A 26,700-nucleotide genomic window follows, 5' to 3' on the forward strand; every position below is an offset into this window, starting at 1 on the left:
TCTGGGCATCTGCTCTGGCCACTGACCTGGCCGGAGGGAACTAGGGTCCTCCTCTGGTTTCTGGAGAGCTTCAGGGTTTGCACCTGTGAGCTCACTGTGCCTTCGTTTTGCAGAATGGTAACAGGAACAGTCTTCTGATGGTAACTCTTAAATTCAGCAGCAGCCCAAGGCGAGCAGTTTTCCATCCATCTTGGGCCGAGGTTGGCAGGGTGGGGGGTGGTTTGGGTCCCTTTCTTGCTCTAATTTGCTTCGCTTTTGCACACAGTGAGTTTTCGGGAGGGGTGGGCACAGGACCCTGGGCACAGGCCAGCGCCCCCTCCCCGGCACAGGGCTCCAGCCCAGCGTGGGAGGAGATGGAATCCGCCCATGGCTTGGGTCTGCTGAGCTTCCCAAACTATTTTTAAAGTGTTTTTGGTTCAATAAAGCTCTAAACAAGTTTTGCCAGGCACTTTTTCCATTAATTTTTAAAATAGAGTGAATTTCAAGGGAAATTTAATCCATGTGCTTCTGATTCATTTACACTTAACTCATGGAGATGCTGCGTTGAACTGTTTGATGTTGAAGCAGAAGGCGGCTTTTTACAAGCCCGCTTGGCCTTTTTTCCTTCTTGGAAACAGGAAGTGGCATCTTGCCAATGTGTAAATGGATGGGAACCCTAAGGGAAGATGCTGTTTCAAGCCCACACCCTAGAGCCTGGGGCTGCGGCAGGGCTAGGCTGTGGGATCCCAGGAGCTGGCTGCAGGGCGGTGGGGGGCGGGGGGAGGGTGTTCCAGGCAGAGGCCATGGGCCTGACGCCTCTGCACACCCCCAGGCTCCCCTGCACTTGGGCCTCTGGTGCCCAGACAGCAAGAGACCCTGTGCTGTACTTGTCTGCTTACAACTCGTGTGGACACACGCAACACACACAACACACACAACACAGGGCACTGTCAACACACGCAACACACACAACACAGGGCACTGTCAGCACACGCAACACGCATAACACAGGGCACTGTCAACACACACAACACACATAACTCAGTTCACTGTCAACACACGCAACACGCATAACACGGCACTGTCAACACACGCAACACACACAACACAGGGCACTGTCAGCACACGCAACACACACAACACAGGGCACTGTCAGCACACACAACACACGCAACACGCATAACACAGGGCACTGTCAGCACACACAACACACGCAACACACACAACACAGGGCACTGTCAGCACACGCAACACGCATAACACAGGGCACTGTCAGCACACGCAACACACAACACACAACACACACAACACAGGGCACTGTCAGCACACGCAACACACACAACACAGGGCACTGTCAGCACACGCAACATGCATAACACAGGGCACTGTCAGCACACACAACACACACAACACGGCACTGTCAACACACGCAACACGCATAACACAGGGCACTGTCAGCACACGCAACACACACAACACGCATAACACAGGGCACTGTCAGCACACGCAACACACACAACACAGGGCACTGTCAGCACACACAACACACACAACACAGGGCACTGTCAGCACACGCAACACGCATAACACAGGGCACTGTCAGCACACGCAACACACACAACACGCATAACACAGGGCACTGTCAGCACACGCAACACACACAACACGCATAACACAGGGCACTGTCAGCACACGCAACACGCATAACACAGGGCACTGTCAGCACACACAACACACACAACACAGGGCACTGTCAGCACACACAACACACACAACACGCATAACACAGGGCACTGTCAGCACACGCAACACGCATAACACAGGGCACTATGGAAACATAAGTGTGCGCTTCACTGGCGTCAAGTACGTGCACACGGTTGCCATTGTCTGTAGAGTGCTCTCATCTTCCCAAGCCAGCACACGGTCCCTGAGGACCACCAGCCCCACCCCACCCCCTACCCGCCATTTGTGAACCTGCATGCTAAGCTAAGCCCAGGCACCTTGTGTGGGTGGAATCACTCAGTATCTGTCCTTTTAGAACGGCTGTTTCACTCGGCAACGTGTCCTCGAGGTCCATCTGGTTGTCCCGGGCCAGCGCTCCTCCATGTTGAGGCTGACTCAGAGCCCATCGTGGGCAGGGCCCTGCTTCCCTCCCTGCTCGTCCATGGAAGGGCGTTTGCGTTGAGTGCACCTCCCCACCGTCAGGAAGTTGCAGGCCTGAGCACGCGTGCAGATGCCCCTCGAGACCCTCCCCCTGGCCTCTGGGTGACTGGCCCCTTTGGGGGTCTCTGGCCCACGTGCTTCGAGTCGGGCTCCTCCAGGGACCCGCAGCTCATGCTTGCTCCGTCGATGGTGCTGCAGTGGCTGCTCTGGGCAGGTGCTACCAACGTCCCGGCGGCCGTGAGACCTTCCGGCCGGCGGCCAGAACTCGGTGGAGCTGGGAGGCAGAGGGGAGGCGATGGCAAGGCAGGGGACCCCAGGCTGGAAGCACTTCAGAGAGGACAAATGCCTGCCCTGGTGCAGAGAACCAAGGCCTCTGGGGCCCAAGGACAAAGGGCACGGCTGCATACCAGGCTGTTGAGGGGGACTTGGAAGGGACTCAAATGCCCTGGGTCTGTCATCCCCACTGGGAGCGGCTCTGTAGCTGGGCCTGCCCATCTCTGTCTGCCCCTCCTCACTGCTGCTCACTGTGGCCCTCATGCAGTGTCCTCCAGATCTGGCCACACAGGGCCCCAAGCTGCCAGGTGGTCCCTCCCGGGCAGTGTGATGGGGGACCCTGGGCATCCTGTGTCCTCGGGCCACAGCGGGCCGTCTGTAGCCAAGTGGCTCAACTGCCAGCCTGGTGGCTGTGGTTACCGAAATGCCTTCAGCCCCCCCACCCCCCACCAAACTCCCCAGCTGGGTGTCCACCCAGCGTCCATCTTCCCATTTCCTCCTGAGGACCTGGGTGGGCCCCCGGCTGAGGGCAGTGTGTCCTGCTGAGCATTAGGGTCATGTGGTGGGGTGTTGGGGTCTGCATCGCTGACCACACTGGGCATCCTTCCCCCATAGAGGCTGCTCAGCCTCCGAGCGCCTCATCCAGATCTGACCAGCCTGAGCCCAGCCCCGTGGTCCTGAGGTCCCGGAGCCCCCTCATGCCCTCCCCCACCTGTCCGTCACCTGCCCCTCATGCAGGCATTCAGATGGGACAGGGTGGTAGCAGTCAGGATGTCCCAGCAATTGTGGGGGCGGAGCCCGCGGCCTGGCATGTGAGCCTGTGGGGGATGCCTGTGGTGGGCAGGAGGGTCTCAGCACCCAGGAGGCCCTGCTGGAGGAGGCAGCCACCTGCAGGGTCGTGGGGGCAGCCCCTCACGTCCTGGGAGGTCCCAGTGACAGGCTACTCTCCCAGAGGTGGTTAGTGGTGGCAGGGGGTGCAGGGCCAGATGCGGATCCCACAACCCCGCACCCAGCTCGGGCTCCAGGGGTGGGGGGACCTCAGGGCTTGTTGAGAACAGGTGAAGGGAGCAGTGGGAGGCTCCCTCCCCAGAGCCCCTGACACACCCCCAGGGTCCTTGGCATTGGCACTGTGACCCCTGAACTGAGCCAAGTCCATCCAGTCCGCTGGACGTGGGCACCGTACCCCCTGGCACTCCCAAAAGTGGGGCCAGAGCCTCTTCCAGGACCAGCCTGGCCCGGCGCTCTGGAGCCATGCTGGGGGCAAGCCCCTCTGCTCTGCTATTCTGGACATGGGGAGTTGCCCAGCTGGAGCGGGGGCCTCACGGGGCTCTGGGGCCAAGAGGCTGCATCCCAGCCAGTGAGGTGTCACCCCGGTAAGGGCAGTGGGCCTGAGGGTGCAGCTGCCTTCCGCTCCTGTTTGGTGAAAGCACAGTACCCCTCCTTCCTGGGCGAGACCCCAAAGTCAGCATCATAACTGCAGTCTTCAGACACTCAGATGGAACACTCTCCTTGCAGCAACAGTTAGGGCCACTTGGGACGAGGACACTGGGGCTGAGTGGACGCCCTGCCAGCTTGCCCATGTGGACGGCACCCCTGCAGTTGTGCCCAGAAGCCCTGGGAGGCTCCTGGGAGCGACTGTCTAAACTATGAGGCTCCCCCCGCTGCTCAGAAGTCTGGCTTCTCTCAGAGCTGGCTCTCCAGGGGCAGGTGACTGGGCCAGGTGCCGGGCAGGGGATGTGAAGACGCAGTCTGGACCAGACACCCGGCCCCATCATAGAATCAGAGTCGCTTTGGCTCAGCCGGCCGGTCTCTGCACCTTCAGGTTGCGAAGAGCCTGGGAGCCCTGAAGCGATGTTAGGTCACTTTGAACAAACAGCATCCAGGGTTCAGCGCAGCCGCCTGAGACCTTGGGACTTGGGCTCAGACCTGACAAGGCCATCCTAGAGGGCTCCACCTGGTGACACCCAGACACACAGGGGCCGCGGGGAGATGGCGGGGAGGGTGGAGCGCGTGGCCCGGCCGCAGGCGGGTGGGCTGGGGGTGGGGCCCGGCCCAGAACCGGGGGTGGACTGTGTCCTTGCTGTTGGGGGGTGCACCCTGGGGCCCAGCTCCACAGGCTGCGTCTCAGGCAGTGTGGGTCATGGGCCTGCCTGGGAGGACCCCTCCGGCTCTGCTGGCCCCGGGCGTGGGCTGCGTGACTGGGACAGGGGCCTGGGGACCACTGCCTGGGGACCCGAGGCCCTGCCCCCGCACCCCCAGCCCCCTCCGTGCTTCACCCCATCCTGCCTTTGCTTCACTCACTGCTCAGAGGTTGTGTCCGCCCTTGGCTCTCCCTTGAGCCCAGACCAGCCGCCCAGCTGATGGATGGACGCAGAGCTCCGAGGGGCCTGAGCAGGGCTGGATGGACAAGCCGTGTGGGCCCAGCCTCCCCTTGGGAGCTCTGGCCTCCTTGGAAGAAGCCACCACGGCCCGTGGCCCGCGGCCCCTAGCAGAGCATCCTGTGACCGGGGCCAGAGAGTCCCACCTGACCCGTCACCCCAGCTCAGAGCCTGCCAGGCCCATGGTGGCTGCTCGCCCAGTCGGCAGAAGGGACTGGGGGGTCGGGCAGGGACTTGGGGGCTCCTCCACACGCTGGCCTCCCTGAGCCAGGCGGGCCCCCGACCCTGAAGGCAGTGGGGCTGGGCTGTGGAAGGGGCTGGGGTCGGCCTTTCTCTGTGGCAGCCACAGAGCCCAGGCCTGGGAACTGGCTTGGAGAAGAGCAGGGAGGGTCTCTGGCTTTACAATCACGTGGCTGTGAGACTCGGAAAGTTCTGCTTTTAGGAAAACGGTACATGACCTCGGTCCTCCTGGGCCCCCGAGTTCTGCCCACCCAGTCTCCTGGCCACCAGGCACAAGAGCAGGGGCCGCGGGCGGGGTCATCCCGGGAGATCAGGGGGTGTCGCCCGCACTTTACCATTAAGGGGGCCCCGGTCTCCGTCCAGAGTGGATGCCGCGTGGACACAGGCCCGTACCTGAACGCTGCGAACGCGCGGAGAATCTAGCCCAGACCGCTGACTGACCCGAGCGCCCGGAAGTTGGGCCGCCGGCCTTGGCTGCATTCCTTAGTTTCTAGCGCCACCTGCTGGAGTCGCGCGGAATTACACCTGCTCTGCGCGCTCTGTTCATCTGGAGCCCAGCCAGGCAGCCGTCTGCAGGAGCCTGAGCAGGAACCGCCGGCTGAGAGGCTCTCGGATCACAGGGGCGTGGCCGCGCCCCGTCCTAGGGACGCAAACCAGGGCCACCTGCCTGTTGTGCGGGCCCTTCCCGGCATCTTGGGATGAGGCCCCCCCCTCTTCCCCCGGGACAGAGGGACACCAGGAGGCGTTCGGACCGGGGGTCAGAGCAGGGTTTAGCGGAAGTCGGAGAGCCAGCACAGTGCTTGTGTGGACGGCCGGCTTCCCCGAGTCGAAATGACTCCAGCAAAAAGGGCTTCCAGAACCTGCAGGGTGGACCTGCCCAGCAGCAGTTGGGGCAGCCTCCTCGGGACCCTAGGGTCTGCCTGTTTGGGGGCCACAGGACTGTTTGCTGAGTGAGGAGCTGGGTGTGTGAAGGGCTTCTGACTGACGGCCTTTCCTGTGGGGACGCGGCTGGGGACCAGAGTGAGCAGCCAGGGGTCACTCATCCTCCCTGGGATGCGCCCTGGGAAGTGGCCACCCAGATGGGACTCAGGGCACGGCCTAGAGGAGGAAGCGCTCTCCCACGGAAGCACCGTCGAGGGGCCCACAGACTGCCTGAGTGCCAGGAGCCAGAAGCAGCAGCAGATGTGGACAAACACCAGGACGGGGACAGCTGAACTAACAGCAGAGCCTTGGACACACGTGTGTGGCTGCTGTGGGCATGGAGAGGCTGTGCGGGCGCCCGGGGCCGGGGTGCACCTGCGGGAGGCGTGGGGAGGGTGTGGCAGACACGGCCTGGACAGAATAGAAGCTTTATTCTGGTGAAGAAGGGCGACTCTCTGCTATGAGATCAAAGAAAGAGCCTGAATGTTAGTTGGGAAGTTGCAAGATAGTAAATAAACTTTCATTTCAGTTCCCAGAACAGCAGAGAACGATGGTGTTTTCCAGTAACAGGGCTCATATTCATGGAAACTCAAGCTGGTGCTACATGTAAATTAAACTCTGAAAAACAACAGAAAGGGGAGGAAAGGAAATCCAGCCTGATGAGGACAAGGGGGTAAGTCCATGGTGCCTAGGCGGGATGTCCATGGCGCCTGGCTGGGTCACCTGGGCCCTTCTGGCCTCACAGCCTCTCAGCAGCTGCAGTGCTCCAGACATCACAGCCACCAGCTGAAGGTGCAGGGAGGGGCTAGGAGGAGAGCTTGGAGTAGCTGGGCGGGGACAGCTTCCGCTTCAAGTACTTCAGGACATAGAGAGGGAGGCAGCTGACCACTGTGATGGCTGACACTTTCCACACGAAGGTCACAGTCGTGATAAAGGCAACATCTGTGCGAGAGAAAGCCCAAACAGGTCTCAGGGTGCTGGGGTTGTGGCCCTCCTCCGCCTGCACCCAGGTTATCACAAATGTGGGCCTGGCAGAGCCTCGGGGTCCCTGTGAAGGCACCATTCTGCCTGTACCAGGGGAAGGGTTCCCAACAGGAGGCAGGAACCCCCCATGTTCAGGGGCAGATGGGTGCAATGCAGCCTGTGATGGGTTGGACCTTCTGGGCCCATCTGTAGTCAGCAGAACCATCTCGGCTAGCCTGCCCCCCACGGGTCCTGCTGACCCAGCAGACGTGCCGGGCTGACCTCCAGCCTGGTGGAGGTTAGGCTGGAGGTCAGGCTGACCTGACGCTGACGGGGAGAGCTGTGTGGGAACCTGGCCAGGCCGGTGGTCGCCTTCAGGACGCGACAACCCTGCAGGCTGTGGGCAAAGCTGCCGGAAGAACCATGGACGGCGTGGGGCCCGGGAAGCAGAGTCCCGGTCTGCGCAGGGCTCACGGCGCCTGGGCAGTGTGGGCACATCGTGAGGACCCGGCTCAAGCACAGCAAACTGGAGGCCCAGTGCCGCATGCGAGATGGCATGCATGCTCGGGCACGCATGGCACCAGCCGTGTCCCCTCTGACGAGTGCAGGACCTGGGCCCCAGGGGGCAGGAGGCGCCTCTGCAGGTGGATCAGGACACAGCATCCTGGGGGAAGGGCCGGCGGCAAACGCCTCCCAGACGGGGGATGGGGCTCTCCTCAGTCGGGCGTCTCCAGCAACAGCGTCCAGCTGCCCGTCTATACTCTAGCTTCGCCCGCTTAATAAAGCGCGGAAAGAATCAGCCAGCACCTGTTCCCTGGGAACCACAGCTCTGCCTGGAGCTCCGTCCGCAGTTTCAGGTTCTGCCCTGAGCGTCCTCCCCTCTGCCCTGCGTCCTGTCCTGTCCTCTGACCTCTGCGCCGCGTCCTGTCCTCTGTCCTCTGCCCCGCGTTCTGTCCTCTGCCCCGCGTCCTGTTCTCTGTCCTCTGCCCCGCGTCCTGTCCTGTCCTCTGCCCTCTGCGCCGCGTTCTGTCCTCTGCCCCGCGTCCTGTTCTCTGTCCTCTGCCCTCTGCGCCGCGTCCTGTCCTCTGCCCCGCGTCCTGTTCTCTGTCCTCTGCCCTCTGCGCCGCGTCCTGTCCTCTGTTCTCTGCCCCGCGTCCTGTCCTCTGTCCTCTGCCCCGCGTCCTGTTCTCTGTCCTCTGCCCTCTGCGCCGCGTCCTGTCCTGTCCTCTGCCCCGCGTCCTGTCCTGTCCTCTGCCCTCTGCGCCACGTCCTGTCCTCTGTCCTCTGTCCACGTCCTGTCCTCTGTCCTCTGCCCCGCGTTCTGTCCTCTGTCCTCTGCGCCGCGTCCTGTCCTGTCCTCTGCCCTCTGCGCCGCGTCCTGTCCTCTGTCCTCTGTCCACGTCCTGTCCTCTGTCCTCTGCCCCGCGTCCTGTTCTGTCCTCTGCCCCGCGTCCTGTCCTGTCCTCTGCCCTCTGCGCCGCGTCCTGTCCTCTGCCCTCTGCCCCGCGTTCTGTCCTCTGTCCCGCGTCCTGTCCTGTCCTCTGCCCTGCGTCCTGTCCTCTGCCCTCTGCGCCGCGTCCTGTCCTCTGTCCTCCGCCCCGCGTTCTGTCCTCTGTCCTCTGTCCACGTCCTGTCCTCTGTTCTCTGCCCCGCGTCCTGTCCTGTCCTCTGCCCCGCGTCCTGTCCTGTCCTCTGCCCCGCGTCCTGTCCTCTGCCCTCTGCGCCGCGTCCTGTCCTCTGTCCTCCGCCCCGCGTTCTGTCCTCTGTCCTCTGTCCACGTCCTGTCCTCTGTCCTCTGCCCCGCGTCCTGTCCTCTGTTCTCTGTCCGCGTCCTGTCCTCTGCCCCGCATCCTGTCCTGTCCTCTGCCCCACGTCCTGTCCTCTGTCCTCTGCGCCGCGTCCTGTCCTCTGCATCCTGTCCTTCATGCACACAGAGGGAGTAGGGGGTGGGTGCACGGGCCCCGCACTTTGAGCCTCTTCCCTGCAGCCTCAGCACTTCCAGCAGGGAGAGGACCAAGGACAGCGTGCCCGTGGGGAGCCCGGCCCAGCTCTGGGCATCACTACAAGGAACTCCATCTCCCTGCAAAGTGAGCTGTGCGCTGTGAAGCGGTCTGCAATCCGCACTGAAGATCATGTCACAGAAGCAACAAGAAAATCATGTGAAAACCAGGAAGAGACAGTTATTCAGCAAACAAATGCACGGCAACTTACCAAAATACTCATTGAGGAAAGCGAGCGAAGCCACGTAGCAGCCGAGGCTGAGTAGCTGGGCCACGACCATGAGCCAGTGCCAGGTCCTGACGGTCAGCGCCACCATCAGCAGCTCCGTGAGCACCAGTGCCGTGAAGGAGATGGCCACGACATGCACGAACTCGGACTCGAAGAGCACCAGTGCCCCGAACATGAGGATGCCGCCTGGGAGAGAGCACAGCCTTCCGCTGGGGCTGCCGGCTCCGTCACCGAGAGGCTGCTGCTAATGACTTCAACCGTGCCAACAGTCACGGGCCTGCACAGCTGGGGGGCTGAGCGGTGCCACACAGACACTCTGGACGGGCAGCGGTGCAGGATCTGGGGAGGCCTGCCCTATAGTTGGTGATCACACCCTGGTGCCCCCTACAGGGTCCGGCCACTGCCCACACGCTCCACGGCGCCTGTTTATCTGGGATGCCACAAAGGCAGCTGGCTCCTTCTAACTACAGGGTCCAGATCTCGTCAAGTCCTGCCACCACGCCAAGAAAGCAAGCCACTGTGTGCTGCTTTCAAAAGGGCTGATTACTTTTTTCAGAATTGTCATTTATTTGAAACCAGGTCGGTTTTTAGGTGACCTGGACCAGTAAGAAACGCCAGCCCACACTGTACTGGGAAGAGGCCAGCTGCTTGGGATTGACTCGCGAGATGAACAGAAGGCGATCTTCAACCGTTGACAAAACGTGGAGCCTGAGAACTTGAACCGGCAGGCAGAGTGCCGTTGCTAACAGAAGACAGGGCAGCTTCAGCCCAGGAGGAGAGGGTCCGTCTTACCTTGGTAAATGCTGATCAGAACCCAGATGAGGAAGGTCTTGAAGGATAAGGATCGCCCCTGGGGAGACAGGGGAGCAGCTCTGTCAATGGAGCAGCATGCACGTCTCCCCGTGGCCACGAGTGGGTAGCCTGTGAAGACTCCAGGCCCCCGGCCCACCCAGGTACGAACCCCGGCAGCTCCAGAGGGCAGGGGCCGGCCCCACCTAAGGAAGACACTGACCCGGGGCCAGGGCTCCCACGGAAAGAGGATGCGCCCTCCTCACAAGCACAGTCTTAGGCGGGGCACTGCAGCTCCCCCGCCTCGGCTCTAGGGGCCGCACCTTGGTGAGGTCCTTGTACAGCTCCGGGTACAGCATGGCCATCTCCGGCTTCACGTCCTGGTCCAGCACCAGCGAGAACACGGGGAACATGGTGTAGGCGGTTGCGTACCTGGAGGAGGGCAGGGGGGTTACCCCGGGGGCACACCTCTTCTACCAGGGGCCAAAGGCAAACTCTAAACTGAACGAAAACAAGTTGGCAACAGAGCAGAACCTGTCCTAAAGCACTGGAGCAATGCCTACAAGCCACGGTGCTCACAGGCAGTGGAATCCAAAGTTTCGGTTTTAATTACAGCTTTTTAATTAAAACTTTGAGACTGCTGCAGATGTCAGAACAGTTATCGCAGAGAACTCAGACAGACCCCAAGGAGCCGTCAGCCAGCTCCCCCGAGTGGCTGCATCTCCAGAACTGCAGCCAGCCTCAGGCCGGGAGGCCACAGGGGGCCCGGGAGGCCACAGGGGCCCCGGAGCCCGCCTGGAGTCTCCCTCAGCCCGCCGACCCCTGGTGCCTGCTCTCCACGTCACAACTGCTGCTGCCTGACGGCGACAGGCTGGCACCGCACAGCGGGCGCTGGCGTCCGGCCTCTCGCTCAGCTGGTCCCGGGGCCTGGCTCTGGGCAGGGCAGTCCCACAGCCCCTTCTCCGCAGTGCGTCTGTGCCAGCCTGTTTCCGGTTATCACTAACACAAATAAAGTGGCTAAAGACTGCACAGGGCTTTTTGCTCTGTAAAGGTAAGCTTGACTTATTTCTGACGGGGGTGCTGGCTGGGGCCAGAGGTCCAGGGGTGCAAGCAGCTGTGTGCTTCGTTTTAGCAGAAGTCGCCGAGCTCGCCACAGTGCCCAACCCACTACCTCAGGTCCGCTGCCTTGCAGCCCAAGCCTTCGTCCCTGGGCTGCAGGGACACAACTCAGTGGATCTCCTGAGTCAGCTGCTGGGCGTCGGGGCTTCGCAGGACCGTGCTAAATAGAGGAGGCGTCTTCCTATGGTGATGGGCACTCGGAGGTGAGGGCTATTGGGCCATAGGTTTGCTCTGTCTCTGGGCTGCTTTCCCACTGTGTGCTCCTGTCAGGAGCTGTGGAGACCCGGGAGCCCCCTTCTCGCCAACACCTAGCGAGGTCTGTGGTCTTAACTCAGCTGTGCTCCCCCAGGAGGCCTCCCGGTGGCTGTCCCAGGATGTCAGGCCCGTCCCAGGGCTGTCTGCCCTTCGTGTCTTTGCCGCTAACTTCACGTCCTGCTAAGAAGAACCGTGTCCGGCCGGGAGGGTACGGGCCCCAGGTAGGGGCAGCCCTGCTCGGATGCAGTGTGGCTTCCCCAGGAAAACAGCTTCTAAGCAGAACAGGTGACAGCGGGATCACCGGGGGACAGACGGAGAGGGGCCGCCTCCCGCGCTCCCGGGTGTGATCTTCCTGACTCTGGCCATGCGGGAAGTGCTCCGGCCATGGCCCTCCAGGTTCCCGGGGACCCATCCTCCCGACATGCGGCCGCTGCGTGTGCTGGACGGTCCACTTACCCGACCATGAGGAAGCCCTGGTACAGAGGGACCGAAGCGAAGTAGAAAACGGAGGAGAACACGGCCTGGAGGAAAAGAGCAGTGACACAGATGAGGCACCCGAGGAGCCATGGCCCACCGCCTTCCTGGCAGGCGGGGGCGTGGGGGGGGCGGAACGGGGTGGGGCTGGAGGCGGGGATGGTGGATTGGGGCGGGGCTGGGGCAGGATTGGGGGCGGGGCTGGGACTTGGGGCGGGGATGGTGGATTGGGGTGGGGCTAGGGGCAGGGCCAGGCGTACCTGCATCGTGGAGATGATGAGGCCCCGGTGCATGACGAACTGGCCGAGCGCCGCCGAGCGCTTGTAGCTGCTGCGCCCGTGCACCATGAGCAGGCGGCCGACGTGCTTGAACCGCGTGATGGAGAAGTCAGCTGCCAGCGAGGCCTGCCGCCCCTCCTGCAAGGGCGGGCGGGGTGCTCAGGACCGGCCGAATCCACTGGGGAGCGACACGCTGCTGGGGACGGGCTTGGGGGGCGCGTCCGACCCACAGCTCCCCGGAGTGCAGAGCGGGCGGCACGGTGCGGGCCCCCTGCCCAAGGGAGCCCACTCTCGGCCGAGGAGCGGCCGCTGCCCCCAGGACCTAGGGAGGGTTCAGCTCCAGCACTGTGGGTGTCCCAGGATCTAAGCAGGGGCCTTGGGCGTCTGCAAGCCATTCCTTGCAACCTGTTGCCTCAGCTGGAGCCGCCGACCCACGCCCCCACCACAAGCAGCGGCAGGTTCAGCTGTGACCAGACACCCGACTGTGGGCCCAGGAAGCAGAGGGGCCGGGATCCCGTGCATGCCCCACCTCTCTGGGTGTTTTCACATGAGCTCAGAGGACAGACTGGCCAGGGAACCGGGTCGTGGCAGGTTGTGACTGTCCCCACCTGGCCTTCAGGGAGCTGCTCCCGCAGGGCGGTGGGCCCCGCCTCGCCCCCTCCCTGCCATGTGCTGGAACCGCCCAGAGCAGGTGCGGGGCGGGGGCGGGGGCGGGGACAAGCCTGGCCGCACCTTCCCCTCGATGCCGATCCCGCAGTCTGCCGCCTGGATCATGCTCACGTCGTTCCCTCCGTCACCTGAGGCGGGGAACAGGGTGTGAGGGGACGCTCGCAGGGCCCGCCTCCCTCGCTGACAGCAAACAGGGGTCTGGGCCCCGGGTGTCATGCCAGTGGAGTCCAGCCAGTGGAGTCCAGCCAGTGGGGAGGCGCGGCGCGCGTCCTGCTGCATGATGGGGACGCTCACCGATGGCACAGGTGCGTCGGCCTGTGTGTTGCTGCAGCAGCTTGACGATGTGGGCCTTCTGGGTGGGCGAGCAGCGGCAGCAGACCACTGCCGGGCACTGGCAGGCCAGCTCCACGAACTCATGCTCGTAGTACTTCAGGCAGACCTGGAGGAGGAGCGGGGCCCGGGTTCACCACCACAGACAGAGAGGACGCGCAGCCCCAGGGCCAGGGCTCCCGGGTGGCCTCTGGCCAGCCCGCCTCCTCGGCCTCTGGCCAGCCTGCCCCCTCGGCCCCGCTGGAAAGACCCTAGCCTCTGGCCACATGGAACGCTCTGACCCCAGCTCCCCATCTCGGCTGGGAAAGTAAAGGTCCCCCAAAGCTGCGTAAAGGCTGCACGGCCCCACAGCTGAGCTGGACACCCCGAGTCATGGCCGTGGCTCTGCTGTCCAGGCCCAGTGGTCCTGTGCGGTTCTGCGGGGGCTGCTGAGCAGATTCCGGAGGTGAACAGCCCAGCACCGTGGGTGGCAGGCTCTGGGACCACGGCTGCCAGCCCCTCGGAGAGCTGGAATCGCGGCACCACCCGCAGGCACAGAGGGCGTGGCCATCTCTGCTGCTCCCCTGGGGAAGTGTGGGTACTGCCCACGCCCTGACAGGCGGCCTCAGAGTCCCACTGACAAGGGCTGGGTCACAAGAGGACCCACCACTCTGCCCAGACTCCTAGAAAACATCTGTGAGAATCACTGGCAAACTGCAGAACGCGTGGGTGTCTGGCGCCCACTTGTCTGGGTAACTGTGGCCGCCAGGCCCACGAGCAGAGTGAGCAGAGGGGACCGGACAGAGGGAATGGCCCAGACGTCCACGAGCTGCCCACCCCATGTGGGGGGTCTCCAGGAGCACAGGGTCTCCCGGGTCCCGGGGCACTGCTGGATGTCTGTGTGTGGATGAATTTAGATCACGACGTGGGTACCAGAGCCAGGACTCCACAGCGGTCACGCTGCTAACACGGAGCAAGCTCCGGGCGCCCAGAGAGGGACTGAGGGACTGAGGGAGCCGGCAGCAGAGCGGAGGCGAGAGTCGTGCGGGCCAGGCTCTCACCGCAGCACAGCGGCCGCTCCTCAGGGCCCACCCCTCACAGGGCTGCATGCGGCCTGCCGAGAGCAGGGACCCAGAAACAGTGCTGACGAGCAAGGCAGCCTGGCAGGTACACCTGCGGAAGCCCACAGGCAGCCAGCCAGCCAGACAGGTCTAGGGGCAGGACAAGCCTCACCTCCAGGGAGGAGGGCAGCCAGACAGACAGGTCTAGGGGCAGGGCGCGGCCTCACCTCCAGGGAGAAGGACAGACAGACAGGCCTAGGGGCAGGGCGCGCCTCACCTCCAGGGAGAAGGACAGACAGACAGGCCTAGGGGCAGGGCGCGCCTCACCTCCAGGGAGAAGGACAGACAGACAGGCCTAGGGGCAGGGCGCGCCTCACCTCCAGGGAGAAGGACAGACAGACAGGCCTAGGGGCAGGGCGCGCCTCACCTCCAGGGAGAAGGACAGACAGACAGGCCTAGGGGCAGGGCGCGCCTCACCTCCAGGGAGGGGGACAGAGTCTACACACAGGCCTGGGCCGGCGCCTCACCTCCAGGGCGTCCCCGGGAATGACCAGCGCACAGTCATGTTTCCTTCGGAACGCGTTCAGCTCCAGGTGGGCTTCTCCGCGGCTGGTCACCTCCACGAAAAGGGGGAAAGGCCCAGTTAGCACGACGGAGCTCCAGACACGGAAACGCTGTAACAAACTGTCTTCCCAATTTCTTCTGCAGTGCTGGCAGTAAACAGCTACTTATTTAATACCCTTGTTTCCCAATTTGTGGCAACTCAGAGCAGGAGACGCACCAGGAAGTGCACAAGTACTGCAACTGCAGCGAGATGAGGAGAGCGAAGAGGGCAGTCCCGCCCCGCCAGCGCTGGACGCCATGAGCGCTCGGGAGCACACGCGGGTGAGAGCGCGTGGCAGCCCCCGCCCCCGCAAGCGCTCGGGAGCACACGCGGGTGAGAGAGCGTGGCAGCCCCCGCCCCCGCGAGCGCTCGGGAGCACACGTGGGTGAGAGAGCGTGGCAACCCCCGCCCCCGCAAGCGCTCGGGAGCACACGCGGGTGAGAGCGCGTGGCAGCCCCCGCCCCCGCGAGCGCTGGATGCCCGTGAGCGCTCAGGAGCACACGCGGGTGAAAGAGCACGGCAGCCCCCGCCCCCGTGAGCGCTCAGGAGCACACGCGGGTGAAAGAGCACGGCAGCCCCCGCCCCCGTGAGCGCTCAGGAGCACACGCGGGTGAAGAGCGCTCAGCAGCACAAGCGAGTGAGCACATGGCGGCCACGAATGGACAGTCTACAGGCTCAGGGTTGGGTGGTCCGGTGGGTCTGAGGGAGGCTGAGCAGGGGGTGGGGGACGGGAGGACCATCTACAGATGCCTCATTCATTAACAAGGTGAGTGAGCAAAACGCTTGCTTTGTGTTTCGGTCATGAGTTTCAACTTCTTGTAGTTCAGGCCAACCAAGTATCTGGAGGATTAAACGATGTAAAATCGAGCCATAATCTCAAAATATCATTAATTTTAGGATGCAAACATTTCAGAAGCCAAAACACCAGTTTTTGTCATTCTTTCTGTGGAGATTTTATGGGGCATAAAATAAATGATGTATTATAGGACTAAAAGTTTCATGTGTTTCAAATTAATCCCAGACTCATCTTTAAGTAGGTAGTTTTTATTGTGGAGATTTTATTTGTGGGGCTATAACACTGAAAAGTCAACAAAAAATGATCTGAAGTTTTATCAGAATCATTAATAATTTAATTGCAAATAGTAGTCTGCAGGGCCTAATTTGCGATTCTGATGCTTCGAGATAAACGACATTTACATGTAAATTATATTCAAATCACTATTTCTGTAGGTGCAAGCGCTTCATTTGGAAGACATACACACCATGTCTGCTCAGCCACCATCAATCAAGACCCAAGAAACTTTTATTTCTTGTTTGAATCAAATTTCATCATAACTAATAGATACAGTGAACACATTAATTTAGATCATTTCTATTAATTTCCTTTTATCTAATTAAGGGAGAACATTTAATCTGAGGATGGCAGTAGATGAAAACCATGTCTACTTTGCATTTGCAGCGTGTCTCACCAAAGCGGCCTCTGGACCACATATGATGTGTGTGACTAAGAGACAGACATTATTTCTTGGCTGTGCCACACACCTTGCGGGGTCTTAGTTTCCAGGCCAGGGGTTGAACCCAAGGCTTTGGCAGAGAAAGCACCAAGTCCTAACTACTGGACCACTAGGGAACTGTAATTTTTTAAATCACTACACACTTTTATAAATCAAATGGAAAGTGATGGCAGTATGTCTGTTTTAAAATAAATATTTAGTGTTAATAATTCTAATAGTACTACAGGAAAATACTCTTGAATGTATATCTTGTTTCACTCTATCAAAAGCACTCTATCTTTTGATCACATTAACATATGTAACTAATAGAAATCTGTTTTTAACATTTATAAATTGAGCAAGGAAATTATTTCTCTTTTTAAATAGGTATCTAGTAATTAATTTACATTCTCACAAAACCAGTAAATTTTAATTCAAAACATTTAAAGTTCAAAGGGATGTGGATGTACACTTACCGGCCTGAACACATGCGTGTCCTGCGTTCGAGACACCAGGTGAGAACTCTTGGCGATGCACGTGGCAGTCTCCAGCTTGTCGCCTGTCAGCATCCATATCTAGGAGACAGTTCCAGTGCGTGAGCCCCAGCTCTGTCACGTGCTCACTTGTCAAGTCTCTATCCTTGGACAGACATCCGCACCTACAGCGTCACTATTCACAACAGCCAAAACGTGAAGTGAGGCAAGAGTCCACAGACGGATGGTGGAGAAACCCAGTGTGGTCCCTCCATACAGGGCAGGCGGTTCTGACGCCTCCTACAATGGGGGCGAACCCCGAGGACACTGTGCTAAGTGGAACAAACCAGTTGCCAAGGGAAACACTGCCTGACTGTGCCTAAATGCGGTCCCTAGAGTCGGACTCAGAGAGACCAAGCAGACCAGCAGGTGCTGGGGCTGCGGGAGGGAGAGCTGGCAGCCCAGGGGGCAGTTTCAGCTTGAGACTGGCGTGTGAAGGCAGGTGGCGGCTGCACGGCAGTGTAAGTGTGCCTAGTGTCACCGCTCTGTGCACTGGAGACTGTAAAGATGGAATGGAAACATCTCAGATGATGTGCTAACGGAAACAGCAAGAGCAGAGTAACGTTCAGATGCCTTAGCTGGAGCTGGGGCAAGCGAAGGACTGGGGTGGGAGCCTCGTGGCCGAAGGACCACAGAGCTGAGGGTCTGCAGGGCTCAGGACCCGAGATTCCTGTGTGAGCTCTCAGTTGAAAGCTGGGGTTCAAGATGGGTAGACGGGCAGTAGTTAAGCCAGAAATTGTTTATGTCAAATAAGGCATGTTGAACAAGACCATGAAAACTAAAAAGATCTAGCCCATTTATTATTGCAGGTATTTAACTTTTGCTGCACCCTGTGGCTTGTGGTATCTCAGTTCCCCAACTAGGGGCTAAACGTGGGCCATGGAAGCCCAGAATCCTAACCACTAGGCGACCAAGAGCTCCTGAGACCACTCTCACTTATAAATATCACACACATACATGTATCAGTGTGTAAATCTCCCTAGCCTGAAAAGCAAAAGCTTTATACATAACGGAACGGTTTACACCTACTTCCTGTAACATGGGTGGTTTCTATCATCTGAATTTTTCAGGTGCTTTCTGTATCATACATAAGCATGAATTTTGGGGCATAGGACACAAACTTACATGGTATACTGGCTCTCTGCTCAGTGGCTCCTTTCAGTGTCTGAGGATTTGTGTGTTTTTATTTCCGCTACACATTTAGATTGACTTCACTGAGCCTAGCTCTAAGATCATGACACCTCATTGTGCCAGGGTTGGAAACAAGCCACAGAACAAGAAGCCCCGCTCCCGACAGTCCGGTGACATGGCCCGCGAGCACCGTGGCTCAGGCTCAGAGGACTGGCCGGAACCGCGTCCTTCCACGGGGCGGGACGAAGGAGTCTGCGTCTGCAGGTGGGAAAAGGGGAGGAACCAGGGCAGAGCCTCACTGAGCCCTTCTCCAGCGCTCAGGGAGCAGCTGCTGCAGACACCCACACCTCTACAGGGGACGCGTGCGCTGCCCCGCTCGCTGACCACCCAGGAGGACACCCGAGAGCTGGACTGGGCGGAGCTCAGAAAAAAGCGCGGTGAACAGGCAGGCTGTCCGCTCTAATCCGTCTCGCGTCTCCACCCAACTTCCTGGCCAGACAGGCTGAGGTTGGCTCAGCGCTTGGAGTCCGAGCCGCTCTCCAATTTTGACTCCCACCTGGACAGCAGCTCAGACCTGCGCCCCTCCCTCAGTGGGTGGGCAATCTCCTGTGTTCCTCTGTGCTGTCACGGCGCCCTCATCCAGGTGTGCCAAGGGCATTGTTATCCGAAGCTGGCATGGCTTTGTGTCCTGACATTTCCCCCTAGTTTGCTCTCTGGTCCAGCAAGACACAAGTGTTTCTTTCCAGTAAAATTCTCAAAAGTGGAGGGCCTGTTCTGAGGCAGCACATTTCTTGCCCCCTGATAACTGCACTTCAGCTTCAGTGAGAGCACAGAAGGCAAGAAAACAAACTAAAACTTACACCCAAAGCCCTTGTCTCCCCGGACCCGAAGAGGACAAGCCGCTGGGAAGCCAGCCGGTCTGTGCGTCAGCAGACAGCATCATGCAGTTCATGGGAAGCCCCCAAAGTGGGCACAGGCTGCGGTGCGGGCACCTTGGGCCGGGCCAGGCCAGGGGGCAACTGGCCTGCCTGGGGAGTGCCTGCAGGCTGGGGGCGGCGTGGAACCGCCCCAACCTCTAAGGATGGACGTCCAGCTGTGGACACAGAGGTTTCCAGATGTGCTGGTTTCTTCTTCGAGGGTCATGCAGAGACCTCTGCTTACAGACACTTCCACGCTCTGTCTTATTTGAGTTCCAAGGGACCACCCCCAGGGGACGGGGTACCTGGTCTCAGGGGATTACCCTTGGGGGACGGGGTACTGAGTTCCAGGGGACCACCTCTGGGGGTGGGGTACCTGGTTGGGGGGATCACTCCCGGGCCCTACCTTGATGCCAGCATTGCGCAGCATCTCTAGGGTGGGCCTCACGTCCGCCTGCAGCTGGTCCTCCACGCCCGTCAGGCATAGCAGCTCCATCTCCCGCTCCAGGCTCTCCACCACCGCGGCCACCTTGAGCGTCCGGTCGTGGAGGCTCAACTTGGCCTGGTTGTAGCGGCTCTGGGGATGACGGTGGTGCTGGGAGTCACGCCGGATGCCCTGCCCGCCCAGCGACAGTGGCCCCAGGGGAGCTGCCCGCTCACCTCGAAGTCCTGGTACTGCTCCTCTGTGAGCGCCCTCTTGGCCACCACGAGCGTGCGCAGGCCTTCGCGGGCCATGTTCCCACACTGGGAGAGCACAGGCAGGTCACAGGCTCGCCACGGGCTCGGCACCCCCCCGCGGTCACTACCACGGCCTTCCCCGGGAGTGGGCAGCAGAGGAGCATCGCAGAAGAAGCTGCCCCCATCGCCTCCAGCGCGGTCCTCAGAGGAGGTGCTGGGGGGTAGGCCTCACGCCATCGCCCTTGCCACCGCTCGAGGGCAAGTATTGGTGGTTTTGTTTTTCAAGTTTGGGGAAAAAGTTTATAACCAAAATTCCACTCGGGTGCTCCCCTGACACAGAACAGCCCCTGTAAACTCAGGCTCCAAGAACCTGTGGGCTTCTGAATAAACCAGAAGGCCCTCAGACAACGACGGTACTACACAAAGACGCAGGCGGGGGTGAAAGATGCGTCCACAGAAGAAACTACAATGTTGGAAATGAACGCATAAAGGATTTTTAATAAAGTTATCTTTGTGAAAAACAATCTGACATTATCTGTCTGTTGCAAGACATTTATTGATTTGACCTCATAAAGCTAAATAAATTAAACAAGGATTTTATAATTAATTGCACATCATTATGACCAAAAGTAATTTTTATGGCATTTTACTAGGTCTTCAGGGAGTTTAATTTATTCATGTCCCTGATTAAATCCAGTGCCTGAAGGAGCTATTGATTCATATCGCCAATACCGTCATGGACGTGGGCTGTGGTCTCTGGACTGACAGACCAACTCCAGGCGTGCAGTGGGGGCGGGTCACACTGGACCCCGGCAACAACAGGCACGGTGGGGGTTCGCGCCCATGGGTCCAGGGGGTTAGTTCTCCTCTGAATCTAACTTCTTATTAACACATAAATGTGAACAACAAGTACAAGTCATACTTGTTTAGGGAGAATTTGATGAAAATATAGGATTGGTTACATCTAGGTCTTACTTTCCATGTTTAAAGTGAATCTTATGTATAAATTAGAATTAGATTAAAATTCTAACTTAAATCTTATAATAATTTAGGTTACAAAATAAGTATCAGGTTAAAATATAACTCCGGATATAAAGACAGTATTATTTCAGGCTTTTAGTGACTGATTAGTGATGCTTTCTATTTCTTCACCAACATAAAACAGTCTTCATAAGGACCCGCCTGCACATGCCCACGAAACCCCGAACGCCAGCTGTTCACACAGCAAATGCGTGCTGTGTCGCCAGCTCCCCCACCTCTTCTGCTCCATGGGCTGACTGGTGTCCAGGAGAAACCGGGACCTCGGTTCATCCAGCAGCCCCAGTGAGTGCCCGAGGCTCACGCCCTGCGCTGCGTCAGGAGCCCGCAAACGCCAGCGAGCACATACCTCCTCCTCCAGCCAGTCGTTGTACTGCACGATGGAGGCCATGGCCACGTCGGCGCCCTTCATGTAGAACGTGATCTCTGCCGTGGACTCGTCCTGCAACGAGACACGCCTGCTGAGGCCAGGCTGCCCAGAGGGAACAGCCCGAGACAGCAGCCCCCGAGAGCGCCTCTCTCCGGGCGGGCTACTCAACCCCTCCGCAGGCCCGCGTCCTCCCTGGGCGCCCAGGCCGATCGCAGCCGAGGCCACGACGGCAGCTTGCGAGGTGCTGTGCTGAGGCTTCTGAAGTAAAACCTGTACACACACATGTGCCTGGGACTGCAGGGTAAATCCTCTCAAATTTTCACAGTTTGAATGAGCTTCTAGTTTAGCCAGCATCCAAGATGTATGTGTGGTATTTGCTACAAAAATTTGACAGCAACTTCACGGTCGTAAGTCAGTCTTCAGGTAAACTCTTCAGCGGTTACTACAGTGGAAAACAAAGCCGCTCGAGCTGATTGCAAAACTCACCAGTAACACCTTATACTCTCTCCGCCTTAGTCGCCACGACCGCTGGAGCACAAGTTATCAGTCTGAATTTTGGGACAAGCATAAAGCCCTGCAGGGAGCCTCAGCAGCCCTGCAGTGAGCAGAGCCGACCCTGGCCGGGGCAGGGGTGGGCGTACCCTGACGATGACCCCCATGCGCTTGCTCTCCGACGTGAAGGGGAAGGTCTGCAGGATGCAGAAGGTGAGGATCTGGCCGCTGGGGGTCCGCAGCTGCATGGACGTGAGGTCTCTGCTGACCAGCGTGAGGCCGACGCTCTCTGTCCACTGCACCAGGGCCACCTGCAGGGGACCAGCGAGGTGTGAGGCTCCCCGCGGGGGACAGGCGAGGTGTGAGGCCACCGCTCCTTGCGGGGGGGAGGGCGTCAGGCCAGCGTCAGCGAGCTCGCTGAGACGCCACCAGGAGGCAAGGCTGGCCCTGCTTGTTCTGAGGCCTTTCTAGGGGCCCTGCTTGTTCTGAGGCCTTTCTAGGGGCCCTGCTTGTTCTGAGGCCTTCCTAGGGGCCCTGCTTGCTCTGAGGCCTTCCTAGGGGCCCTGCTTGCTCTGAGGCCTTCCTAGGGGCCCTGCTTGCTCTGAGGCCTTTCTAGGGGCCCTGCTTGTTCTGAGGCCTTTCTAGGGGCCCCTGGCCGCGCCAGGGTCCAAGGGCATGTGAACATGTCGCAGTGAGTCCCTGTGGGGCTGGAATCAGAGCCACCTTCCCCGGATTTCCAACACGTTACTAGGATACTAGAGAAGGCCGGGCCCTAGGAAGATGCTACGAGGCTACAGGACTATAATTCAGAGCACCAGTGATGTTCCCCAAATCATAGCATTCAAAAGGGACACACGGGCATCAGCAGAGGCATGTCAAGGCGGGGGCAAGTCAGCTACCCCACCGCCCCACGCAGGCGAGGACGGAAAGTGAAACTCCGTACACGTTTCTACACAACCTCTTTGTATCTGCACGTGATCCAGACCCCGAGGTTCGCCTTCAGCATATGCAGTGGAAGGTTACCATTACATCCTGACCTATAAATTGTATCTTCCTGTGAACACCCTATCATCTCGTTGGGCCCGCTGCAGTCAAGATGCAAGTTTCTATATCTGGTGACTCACATCTGTTTATTATTTAGCTTATGCTTGGTTTCACAACCCCTTGGAGGTAGCATTTATCACAAAAAATCAGTTGGGCTTCTGCTACCTAGCCTAGCATCCGTGTAGCTGTTCTTAGTGAGCATTCTGTGGTTTAACTGTCTGTTGCCAACAAAAGGAAAAGTGTTCAGAATGTCAATGGTATAGACTCTTCAGAATAAACACTTTAGTTACTGTTCTGATGTCAGTTGCTTAGCGCTGGGCAGAACTCTCTCTGATAAAATAAAACTTAACATTTCTGAGCAGGTTGTAAACAAATAGCCAGAGGATGGACAGGAACGCACAGGACTCCTTGCCATGTGCTCAGCACCCCAGCCACCACTACCTGTGGGCACACGCACGGGGCCGTGGGGCCTGTGAGGGCAGAGGGTCTCCCCGGCTCTGAGCTTCGCCACCCTGCCTTGGCGTGCCTCGGGGCTGCAGTCAGCCTCGCAGAGTCCAGGCCGCGCGCTCTGTTCATCTGAAGTAAACTAGTGCTGTTCTTTTTAGACGGATTTGAGGAGTAACTTCATATCCAGAGGTGTGACATGTAGCAGTGAAAGGAAGGAAAATTTCTAAAGTACTGACAGTTTGACTGTATTTTCTTCCTAAAGATGATTATGCAATTAAAACACACATGCTGCTTCAGAGCATAATGTTTCCCAACTCAGAATGAAGGGCATGAGCCAAGGGTGGGGGAGGCTCTTCACATGACTCCGGCAGTCAGGAGGGGAGGCTCTGCCAGCCACGCCTGCCCCCCGGGGGCACCGCACAGACTGGGTGGCCGCGGTCCACTCAGACCCCTGGGGCAGAAATGACCGCCCGGTTACGGAGCTGGACAACAGTGAAGGGGTCTATGACAGCCTCGGGGCAGACGCTTGACGTCCGCTGTGTTCAGGTCGCCACCCCCAGTGACCAGCACCACAGACACCTCTTGAGCCGAGGAGCAGCAGCCTCTCCTTCAGGGCGGCTGAACAGTGGGACGCTCAACGGGGCACTGATGACAGGAGGGAACACGCGGAGCCCTGTCTGAGCGCTGGCTTGTGTGAGGCAGGCTTCTGGGTCCTGGAAGAGACGGGGGTGAAGAGCTCATCCAGCGCAATCTGGGCTTTGAGAGTAAAAACCCAGCTTTCACCCTAGAAGTCACTAGTTCATGGTTAGCCACTTCTTCACAAGCAAAATGTCATCGCTCGAAAGAAGCGCCCAGGCTGCTCTACGGTTCCATACAGCCAGCGTTCGCACCTGTTTGTGGTGGCACAGGTGTTCAAATTTTTTGCTTCTGTTTAAACTGGGTGGTTGTTTTCTCACGATGAGTTTTTTGGGTTCTTTATCTGTACTGGTTACTGGTCATTTATCAGATATGTATTTTGCAAACACATCCTAGAAGTCTGTGGCTTGTCTTCGTTTTCATAACAATGTTTCTCAAAGAATACAGGATTTTTACCTCAAAGTCTAATTTAACAGTTTTTTCTTTTACAATTTGCACTGTTTGTGACCCACAAAATCATTGCCTAACTCAAACCGACAAAGATCTTCTTATACGTTGTCTTTTAGAAATTTTATACTTTTGGTTTTTCATTTAGGTCTATGGCCAATCTGAGTTAATTTTTATAACAGTGAGACATATTGGTTCAGGCTCTGTTTTGCAAATGGCTGTTCAAATGTTCTGCACCCCATTTATTCTGATCATCTTTTCTGTAACGGATTTCCATGGCACCTTTATAAAAAATCAGCTGACAGTAACAGAAAGTCTTCGAATCCGTGTGTACATTTCTCACATACACTGTCCTCAAGTTTTCTTCACTGTCTTACTTTCCAGCATACAAATGCTGTACGTATTGTTAGATCTATCCTTAAACATGTCATAGTTTTCTGTGTGTGTGCTAGAAATGGTACATTAAAAAATTTCAATTTCTAATTGCTCATTGCTGGTATATACAAATAGGAGTAATTCTTGTATATGGATATCATAACATACAACTTTGGTAAACTCACTTATTAAGTCTTAGGAGAAAGTTAAACTTTCCGCAGAGCTTTTGGGATTTTCTATGAAGACAATCACATTATCTATTGAAAAAAGGGAGAGAGTTTTGTTTCTTCCTTTTTTCTGGCCTACAGAGGTTTCATGTAGTTCTCACACTCCATTCTGCTAATCTGTATTCTTCCTGAACATGGATATTAGAGGTTTTAAAAAGTCTGAGCATCTGGGCTGGTCTAGTATGCTCTTCTAAACCTTATGCCTACCTGTCTGTTACACACTCGTCACAGGCATAATTTTAGGTGTGTGTGCTTAGGTTGCAGTCACTGTTTTGTATTGTTTACTATTTTTGCCAAGTTTTTCCACTTTATTTAATTTTCAAAGGATCAGCCTTTGAATTTACTGCTTATCCAGTCATTGCTTTCATGCTCTCCTCTACCTTTGCTTTCTCCTACTTTCCTTGGCTCTGCCGTCTTCTCAACCGTCTCGGCTGGACACCAGCTTCACTTGCTCCCCTCCTTGCTGTCAGCGCAGTCCTGGTTTGACGTGCAAGGCTCGACCCAGCCTGTCTGCTGGCTGAGGTGGAGTCCCCACTGCCGACTGCTCCCACGAGGGGGGCCTGGGTGGAGCTGCTCGGGGTGCACGGCCACGGCCTTGGCTCCTCCTGGGCTGTCACCCTCACGTTGGGTCACACCACTGCTGTGTGGTGTTTCTAAGGGGACACTCGCAGAAAGAGAGCTGCCGGCTCAGGCAGGGGCCAGGTGCGTGGCCTCACAGAGAAGCGGTGCAGGGGTGGCTGGAGCAGCTGCTGCCCCTTCCTGCTCCCTCTGGATGTGGTCAGTGATGGAAGAGACCACGTAAGGATGACTGCTTCTAACTTGGCTTTTAAACATTTCTAACAATGTGATTATTGAAAATAATATGAAGGTCAAAATAATTAAAATGCAAGTGTGAAAAATACGTATTTAAATGGGAGCTTGAGCTAAATCTCATGCACAGGCCAGTGAGTAACATGCTTGGGCAATCACTGTCACAGGCAATTTGTTTATGCTCTCACACTTCTCCATGCTAGGCAGCCAGTGTGGGGCAGATTTTGTTATTAATTTTCGCTGTAATTCCATTATTCAGGAAAATCTGTGCTGTCGTTCTTGAAAGATTAGGAGAAGTTTCCTTTACCATATTAGCATCTGCATAGCCACCAGCTCCACTCCAGGGACACCTTTCCTACCACACGCCGTATAAATCACAGTTTGATCACTGACACATCTTCATTTCCAGTTGCGGTACTGCCACCACTGCTATAATTTGATAGAATTATGAACAAAATGTGCACGCTGACCACCGGGAACAGCTGCCAGTCGATACTCAGGGCAGGCTGTGCGGTTCGTGTTCTGTCCTGCTCCTGAGGGCCATGGAGGGGGACTCAGGCCACAGACGGGGAGCTGCTCCCCATAAACATGCTGACCCAACACCGTAGTTAGTCCTGCTTCAATAAGCACACACAAAAAAACGGGTGTAAAGTTACAGCATGCAGCATACACTGGAGTAAATCAGAAGCAATGCTATTAGGGACGGTCATTCTTTTGTTTGTAAATAATCCACTCGTGGTTTGTCATTAATTTCAGCTGATTCCTGCACAGACACGTCCACGTGAACAACACTAGCCATACCCTGAAATAATAGTTAAGACAGAACTTACAGAGGTGAAGGGGAAAATGTTACTAACAGCAGATTTGCAGGTTTAAGTCACTGAAAATCTCAGCCTATCGATCATTTTGAGCTGAGCTGACTGGAGTCTTGGGTTTGCATCGTGTTGGCCTTGCTCACTGAGGTGATGACCTGGTGCCCGAGGTGCTGCCCCTGAGCTGACTTGGTGGCGCCCGTTGGTGACACTGGCTTGGTCTCAGCTTCTGCAGCTGCACTGGACACAGAGCTTACCAGGGCTGGGTTTTAACTTTGTCCAGGAATTTCCGGGAACATTTGTCTGCTAAGCTGGAGTTTGCTATGCTGAGGCTGTACTGGCAAAGTGACAGGCAAGTGAAACTTTCTACTCTCTTGGAGAAAATGAAATATTGATCACTTATCATAAGAAACAGCAACTGGAGCCTAAGCAGGCTGCAGGTCCTGAATACGAAATTACTCCTGCTCTGACAGCCCAGCCCCCGCTACACGTGACAGCTTCAAGCACGCTCGTCACTGTAAGTGTGCAGGGACCGTGCCTCGGACA

The 26,700-nt window shown here is 57.6% G+C and overlaps 1 protein-coding gene across 7 annotated transcripts in view; it reads right to left on the reverse strand.

Annotated features, from left to right (window-relative positions):
- Positions 1-6,368: 6,368 nt before the first annotated feature.
- ATP9B (ATPase phospholipid transporting 9B (putative)) overlaps positions 6,369-26,700 on the reverse strand; it is a 156,566-nt gene continuing 136,234 nt past the window's right edge. For 5 of the 7 annotated variants that reach the window (XM_042239458.1, XM_027960865.2, XM_042239456.1 and 2 more), the window contains 14 exons: positions 21,506-21,667; positions 20,844-20,936; positions 19,439-19,522; positions 19,185-19,355; positions 16,674-16,772; positions 14,628-14,717; positions 13,025-13,169; positions 12,794-12,858; positions 12,044-12,199; positions 11,766-11,830; positions 10,259-10,367; positions 9,939-9,996; positions 9,129-9,332; positions 6,369-6,896 (listed from right to left, as the gene is read on the reverse strand). In XM_042239458.1, the coding sequence (XP_042095392.1) occupies positions 6,760-6,896; positions 9,129-9,332; positions 9,939-9,996; positions 10,259-10,367; positions 11,766-11,830; positions 12,044-12,199; positions 12,794-12,858; positions 13,025-13,169; positions 14,628-14,717; positions 16,674-16,772; positions 19,185-19,355; positions 19,439-19,522; positions 20,844-20,936; positions 21,506-21,667 (1,638 nt within the window). In that variant the 3' untranslated portion in view covers positions 6,369-6,759. The remainder of the gene's footprint in view (positions 6,897-9,128; positions 9,333-9,938; positions 9,997-10,258; positions 10,368-11,765; positions 11,831-12,043; positions 12,200-12,793; positions 12,859-13,024; positions 13,170-14,627; positions 14,718-16,673; positions 16,773-19,184; positions 19,356-19,438; positions 19,523-20,843; positions 20,937-21,505; positions 21,668-26,700) is intronic. The other 2 variants (XM_027960864.2, XM_042239457.1) reach the window with 2 other exon arrangements.

Source organism: Ovis aries, chromosome 23 (assembly GCF_016772045.2).
Source record: "Ovis aries strain OAR_USU_Benz2616 breed Rambouillet chromosome 23, ARS-UI_Ramb_v3.0, whole genome shotgun sequence".
In the NCBI taxonomy this organism is placed as follows: Eukaryota; Metazoa; Chordata; class Mammalia; order Artiodactyla; family Bovidae; genus Ovis; species Ovis aries.